Source organism: Nestor notabilis, unplaced genomic scaffold (assembly GCF_000696875.1).
Source record: "Nestor notabilis isolate BGI_N333 unplaced genomic scaffold, ASM69687v1 scaffold10148, whole genome shotgun sequence".
NCBI lineage: Eukaryota > Metazoa > Chordata > Aves > Psittaciformes > Psittacidae > Nestor > Nestor notabilis.
In genome coordinates, this window is record NW_009941551.1 from 8,593 (window position 1) to 16,301 (window position 7,709).

Below are 7,709 nucleotides of genomic sequence, written 5' to 3' on the forward strand. Positions count from 1 at the left end.
CAAGAGCTCATCTCAACCCCCCCCCCGGCAGGTTCGAGCCATTGCCCTTGTCCTGTCCCTCCAGGCCCTTGTCCAAAGCCCCTCTCCAGGTTTCCTGGAGCCCCTTTAGGCACTGGAGCTGCTCTAAGGTGTCCCCTTGAGGAGCCTTCTCTTCTCCAGCTGCCCCAGCCCAGCTCTCTCAGCCTGGCTCCAGAGCAGAGCTGCTCCAGCCCTCGCAGCAGCTCCGGGGCCTCCTCTGGCCTCGCTCCAGCAGCTCCACGTCCCTCTTGTGCTGTTCCCCAGAGCTGGATCAGGGCTGCAGGGGGGGTCTCCCCAGAGCACAGCAGAGGGGCAGGATCCCCTCCCTGAGCTGCTGCTCACGCTCTGGGGGTGCAGCCCAGCACACAGGTGGCAATGAAGTCCTTGTGAAGCATCAAGTTGTGTGTGTACATTTTGCTTTTACAGTTGCTCTGACAAACCTTGAAGACATCGAGAATGCAAAGCGTTCCTATGAGCAAGCTGTGGCACTGGACAAGTAAGTCTTGCTGGTGGCTGTCAGTTGCTTGAGTGCATTGCTTTTCCTCATGAGCCTGGTTTCCTTTGCATGCTCTGTCCCTCAGTTTGCTTTGACCCTGAAAGGTTTGCAGTGAGGAACCATTTCTATTCCTTCAGCTCTGCAGGTGACTGTTTGAAACCCACTCTTTTTTATTAAAAAAAAAAAAAAAAGAAAACAAAACTAAATTTCAAGTCAGCTCTGAAAAATTAAAGGGGAAATTTTGTTTCAGACCAACCCAAAGCTGGTTTCTGTTTTGCTGTTTAGTTAGTGAGTCAGTGGTAATGACTTTGGATTCCAGCCCTCCTTTCACTGAATACTTGTACACCATGGTGCAGATTCAATACAAGAAAACCATCCATTCCCAAATCTTTAGTAACCCAAAGTCTGTGCACGGTGCGGAGCAGTGGGATGCTCTGGGTAAAGCCTGTTCTGAATTGGGCAGAGGGAAGATTTTTAGCTTGGAGAATGTGGGCAAGAAATTCATACAAAGCATAGAAAAGAGCAGCAGCGTTGTCCTTTCTTCTCCATGTTGTGAACCACGTCTCTGTTTGCAGTCCAGCTCTTAAAATCCGAGCTCTTGGCTTCAGAAATGTGAAGATGAACCTCACAGCGTTTCAGAGTTTAAGACAGAAACTCAAATTTGTCTCAAATTTTGTCTCTCTCCCCAGTTTACAGGGGATATTTGCATACTCAGAGTCACCAGCATGCTGCTCCTGAGCCAGGACTCTGTATGCCGGCCACAGAGTGGTTGCAAAAGCACTTTCCATCTGCGGTGGCCACCACAAGGTGGCATGAGAAGATGCTGGTCCCTTTTCCTCTGTCCTCTCTAACATGGGTGCACTGACCAGGCTCAATTTGGGGAATTCTGTAAGCTCCTAAACCCATTGTAAAGGGCAGCAGGTTTCAAACCCCGGTACAGTTCTTGTGATGAGGTGCTGTAAATGCTCTCAAACATTTACTGGGAATTACTTGTCTTGAACATGCTGCACACATCCGGCACCGGGGTTCTTCATACTTATGCATCAAGAGAACTCCAAAGCAGGTTTAAATCTTGCATCCACATCTGTTTCAAACGTGGGTAAGTCTGTGCATCCTCCTCCTGGGAACCAAACCTGGGAATCTGTGCTCCAGGATTTGTAAATGGATTGCTATAGGAGAACATTTGCAATGATGTATCGGTTGTTCCTACCAACAGCATCAAGGCCAGTTGACTCCTGGCTTTCCTACGCAGCCTTCCAGGCCTAGAAAGGCACTGCAGGACCTTAGGGACTCCTCAGACTCTTACTGTGTGGATGAATCCCTGTCCCCACAGGCTTTCTTTGCTGGCATGTGAAGAACTTGTCTGGGATGAAGACAGCCACGTTTGTTTCCATTGCCAAAAGTACTTGGTTGACATTGACCTGAGTGCCATGGGTGCCATGGGGTCTGCAGTGGAAAGCATCTTGGAAAAACCTTTCAAAAAGGTGTTTCTTCTTAGTACTATGAGTTCTAGCTCAGAGCTGTCCTTTATTCTGGGGTTCTTTAGCTAGTGGCTTTTTTCTAACTGTCATGTTGCTTCTCAGCTCTTGATGGTGAATTAGCTTCATGAGGGTCAATGAATTTGATTGAAACTGGCTTTTCCCAGATGTGTCTCATCTCTTCAGGGTTTTGCTGTGTAGGTTTGGTTTCTTGTGGTTTGGCTTTTTTGAGGGAGATGGCAAAGAGCTGGGGCTTTGATTATTCATTTGTTGATGCACTACTTCCTTTGCTTTGGCAAAGACATTGAGGAGGGATTTTGTGGGATGCAGGATCAGCATTCCAGTTCCATTTAAAGGAAAAGCAATGGGTATAGATGCTCTCAGATTTCTTCTAATAGTCTTCTTTCTTGCAGCACTGTCACATAACTTACTGAGGATGGATAGTCCTGGTCTGCAGATGTCACTCCTATTTATCGAACAGTGTTAGCAGAAGCCTTCCCTTCTGTGCTCCTCACAAAGGATGCTCTCTCTTGGCTTGGCCCTCAGTGCGGGTGCCGGAGTCCTCGGATGGCTCCATTTATCCCTGCCAAGCTCCAGGAGAGGGCACTAGTCCCTTGCTCACATTTCTTGAGCAAACTACAAAGCGTCTCTCGCTGACCTGTGTGCAGATACGCAGATTCCTGCGTTTCATTTCTGTGTCAGATAATACACGTGCATTTTGCTCCTCCAAAATAAGGGTGAGATTCAGGCTGATGAAGGACAGGGCAGTTTGTTGAGTGTGGCTTGTGAGGCAAGGATCAGCTCTCCAAGAGCTTCAGGTATCAATTACAGAGACAAGGAGTCAGCTCACTCTCCCCTCCGGTTTAGTTTGCTCCCTCCTGGCTATGCCAGAAGAAAAGTTGCTGTTTGGGGTTAATGTATCCTAGTGAAGAAAATGGATACTGTAGAAAATGAGAATATATGGAGTGATTTTTGAAATCATCACAGAATCCCAGCCTGGTTTGGGTTGGAAGGGACTCTAAAGCTCATCCAGTCCCAATCCCCTGCCACAGGCAGGGACCCCTTCCACTAGAGCAGGTTGCTCCAAGCCCCTGTGTCCAACCTGGCCTTGAACACTGCCAGGGATGGGGCAGCCACAGCTTCTCTGGGCACCCTGTGCCAGCGCCTCAGCACCCTCCCAGGGAAGAACTTCTGCCTCAGAGCTCATCTCAATCTCCCCTCTTCATGTGCTTTTCTGCATCAAGAAGGGAGGCAGCACTGCCCACGTAACAGTGTTATCTGGGGGACTGGTCTCCTCTTCGAGTCCTTCGCTAATGGGTATTGCCTCCTGTTTGTCTGTAACAGTCCATACAGTTATGTGTGCTTGTACTGGATGAATGAGAGAAGAGGTGAGGGAAATAAAATGTAAACATCATGTTCTGTAGCATGTTGGGTTGTAAAATACAGTCAATAAGCCTGAGTCTGTTCCACTGCCCTGTTCCATGACCAGCTGCTCTCGTACAAGCTGGAAGAGCCTGAGGTAAGTCAGAGCAGAGATCAGCTTCCACAGTGAAGCCCCCCTCACTGCTATACCTGTGCCAGGAGCAAGGGGCTGGGTGACCAGGCACCTACTGAAGACAGTCCCAAGGTGGTCCCCAAGTGCAAAGAACTGGCTGTTGCAGGGAAAAGCCTTGCAGGGCTGAGGTGACCCACAGGATCGTTTGTATTGTCAGGGACACTTGGGATACTTTGCTGAGCCCAAGTGCCGGGTCTCTTGCTGAGCACATGGGACTTTCACATGTCCTGTGCAGCCTCTCGTCTGCTTTGGGGTCACAGTGCCTGTGGCTTGTCTGTGCCAGGCAGAGTGGTGTCTCCAGCCTTGCTGCTTGGGTGCAGGTCTGGGTAAGTGTTACTGAAGTGAACGTGATGCATCCTGTGTGTCTGCTGCAGGTACAATCCTCTGGTCAACCTGAACTACGCTGTCCTGCTCTATAACCAGGGTGACAAGAAGGGAGCCCTCTGTCAGTACCAGGAGATGGAGAAGAAGGTCAATGCGTTGACAGAGAACAGTACTCTTGACTTTGACCCTGAGGTATGTGCCTGACAGTTTTCAACACACCAAGGCTGGCAGCAGCCGAGGAGGAAATCTGACTTTGGAGTCCAGTTCTTAGGAAGCAATTCTGCTTATGAGATTTCCAAGTAGAGCAGCCACCCGCTGAGAGCTGCTTGCTTCATTCCTAGTGCTTCAATCAATACACAGCAAGACAAGATTCCCTCTTAATTAAGGGAATGAATTAGTGGAGATGTTTCCCTCGAGCACCATGGCAGTGGCCAGCTCTGCCAGCTCTCGTTTTGTCAGGGGGGTTGTGGTATGGCTGATTTTACTGTTGTCTGAAGTGTTCCTGTTTACAATGGTCTTCTCTCTTTGCTTCTTGAGATGGTGGAGGTTGCCCAGAAGATGGGAGCTGCCCTGCAAGTAGGGGAGAGCTTGGTCTGGACTAAGTCTTCTAAAGAATCTAAATCCAAGCAGAAAGCTGCTCTGTCAGGCAAATCCCCCAGCACTCAGCAGCCACTGGGCTCTAACCAGGCCCTGGGTCAAGCCATGTCCTCAGCTGCAGGCTATGGGAGAACCGTGCAGCTGCCCTCAGGTACTTCTCTTTTGCTTCTCTTAAAAGTAGAACTGTGGGAGGGGAGAAGAGAAATCTCTCCTCCTTTGGGTAAAGAGTTACAGCACATGTCTAGGAAGGTATTGACTTGCTTACACAGTAGTGGTGTCAATATTTGGTACTAACTGTCCCAGATTTCTGAGTTAAGGAAGCATGGAAAGAAGCTTTCTGTGGTACATTATACTATCCTGCTTTGTAGGGGTGTGGAGAGCCAGTGAAGTTTCCCTTCCTGTCTGAGCCACTATGGGCAGGACTCCACTAGCACAGGGTTGAGCTCTTGCTCTGGGCAGGGGGTGGTTTCAGAAACCAGACCTCTTGTCTTCCTTTGGAAGAGCCCAGGAGCTGCCATGCACAGAGAGGTGGCTGGAGAGAAAGGGAATTATGGGTATTCTGAAACAGTTTATCATTTCTGTTACAAAAATAACTGCAGTGGGATTGCTCTGAAGCTGGATTACCTTTTAGTGGTGGCTCCTGGGCTGAAGCTTGCTCAGGAGATAGTGTCAGCCTTAGGAGCTTTACACTGACAGCTGTACTTGCTGCTTCTTGCTGGGGCTGGGTAGGAGCATCTCCTGAGCCACCATCATAGGCTGACCTCCTCTCACCCTTTGGCTTCCCAGGAGGAATGCACTGGGTTCATCATGGTGATACTCTGTCACCATTAGTCTTGTTGCCTGCAGACCGAAGCGGGAGAGAGGTTGTGTAATCCAGGCCTCTTGCTTTGCTCCCCCTAAGGAGCTGTTCCACTTCTCACAAACGGAACAAACTTCCCATGCAGGGAAGACTAAGCCAGAAAAGCTGAAAAATAAAATGTAAAAGGAGTTTAGGGCTTACCTGCAGGACTTCATTATCCATATCAGAGAAGGGAGCTGGTTCAAATCATCGCTTGTCAGCCTAAAGCTAAGTGTAGAAACAACTTGAGCATGGCAGTGTCTTGCTTTGATTTTATTCTCAAAGTAGCTACTTGAACTGCCTGGAAACTCTCCCTGAGTCTGCTAAAACTGTGAACTGAAAATGATACCTGAGTATAAACCAGCTTCAGTGGTACTGTTTTCCTTTCGGAAGCATGAACTACTGCCTAAGCTTGTACTGACTTATCACAGCAGCCCAGCCAAATGAGATACTGGGCTTCCCTTCAGCAGAACTTTGAGTACTGTAAGGTCTCTGACTGGGTAACTCACAAAAGAGTTGAGTGCTACTGATGGACAGAAGAAACCTGAGAGTAGCTGATCGTTGTGGTTGTTCTGCATCTCCATGCTGCCTGGAAGGGCAAAGAGAATAGACACAACATGGGTAGTCATACAGTGACTGTAACTGTGTTCTCTCCTCAGGTGCTGCAGCTCCAGCCCCACTTGCAAAGTCTTCCTCGCTGCCTCTGGAACCAGAACCAGGCTCAGAAGTGAGCCCCAAGGAAACCCCAGCACCAGCAGCGGCTGAGGAGCAGAGGAGAGAGAAGCGCAAGAGCTCCCAGGCAGTGGAGTAGGAGGGACTCTGGTCAGGACAGGCAGGTGCAGGAGCATCTCCGGCTGCCTGCTGATGTGGGAAAGGGACCAGCCCTCGCCCTGACCCTCAGGGGCATCATCCCACTCTCAGTCAGTCTAAATACAGCAGTTTCTGTTGATGATTTTAGTATGTGGTCACCACCTTGTCCCAAGGCGTAGTTGCAGCAACCAGAAGAGGTTTCTGTGTAGCTACTGTTACTGTGGTCACAGCTTACTACAAGAGGCTGGAGATCCATCTTTCTGCAGGGTTGGCAGTCTTCATGGGTTAGGTGTAAGTCCTCCAGAAGGATGCTGAGGTACCCAGTATGTTTAGAAAAGCCAGCAGTAGTGACTTAGGATCCTGGACCCCAAAGAGATCAAACCCTTCCAGTGGCTGAACTTGTAGGCATGGAGGAAGTCCTACAGGGGCTGTAGGAAGGTCAGTGGTAATAATGCTCGGAGAGGGGGTGAAGGTAGCACCTCACCAGGGCAAGTGCAGAGCAGGAGGCCAGGCTCAGGACTAGCACAGCCTGGCTTACCCTGAAGTTAAGCTTCTCTGTGGGAGCTAAGCAGGTTGCAAAGCTGGCCCATGGCAAGGCGAGTGCTCAAGGCTGGCTGTTGGGGAAGCAGCTAGTAGAAAAGTCTGCCAAATTCCTCATTGTGCTGAGAAACGTGGTAAACGAGCCTCAGGAAAGCTCTGCCCATGGGTTTGGAGTTCTGCCTTCAGAGTTTGTGTTGCCCAGCATGAGGTGTAAGATTGGTTTGCAGGGGAAAAAATGAACAAGCCTTTGCAGCAAAGATGATAGGTCAGCCTCAGTGCTGAATGTGAATTGTTTTAGTGTGAGCAGCCGTGCTCTGAATGGTTTAGTTACACCCTCCTGACAGTTCCATTTTAGGAGAAATCATTTACTGGAGCTGCAAGGCAGCAAAGCAGCCCCTTGGTGAGCAGAGCAGGGAATTTTAATGCCCACGTGGCACTATAGATGCTTTCAAAATGTTTTTACCCTTGAACAGCACAATCTCAGCCTTCCTCTTCTCTGCTACTGTCAGTTTGTTGCCTTTGGGATTTATCCACAGCTTGATACAGGTCCTAAACCAACTGCTTTTGGGAAATAAAGGTGGAACCATGATACTTTACATCAAGTATTGGGTTAAGTAGTTTTTCGTGTCCTCCCCCCTGCATACTGAGGCATACACAAAGCTGCCATGGCTGTGGGACTTCCGAAACTGAAGCTTTGGGCGTCGGTGTTTGCTGGTTAAGCTGCCCAGCATGGATTTCTGCTTTTAGCTCTGTGCTGTTGCCTTGTGTCACTCCACAATTAACAAATCCAGCAGAGGAGGGTTAGTGATGGCAGCTCCTCTGTAGCAATGATGTAAAAGCAGCACGACCACGACTCTGGATGCATTAACATCCTTCAGTTGTGTTTTGTGGTTAGCTGCTATTATCCAAAATGACATTAATGCATCTTTAGAGTGCAACGAGGAACTAAAGTGCTATCCTGCTCCCTGGAGAACACTAAGAGAGTAGGAGCCCTTCACTTTCTCCTCTGTTTTGATTGCCAAAACTGCCTGCTTATCTCAAATACGGCTTTTT

General features: G+C 49.1%; 1 protein-coding gene across 1 annotated transcript in view; it reads left to right on the top strand.

The window, feature by feature from the left end:
• Nucleotides 1-6,117, top strand: part of BBS4 (Bardet-Biedl syndrome 4) — a 13,655-nt gene extending 7,538 nt beyond the window's left edge. The window contains exons 7-10 of the mRNA XM_010020963.1: nucleotides 445-514; nucleotides 3,922-4,063; nucleotides 4,409-4,619; nucleotides 5,966-6,117. Coding sequence (XP_010019265.1) covers nucleotides 445-514; nucleotides 3,922-4,063; nucleotides 4,409-4,619; nucleotides 5,966-6,117 — 575 coding nt within the window. The remainder of the gene's footprint in view (nucleotides 1-444; nucleotides 515-3,921; nucleotides 4,064-4,408; nucleotides 4,620-5,965) is intronic.
• The last annotated feature ends 1,592 nt before the right edge of the window (nucleotides 6,118-7,709 follow it).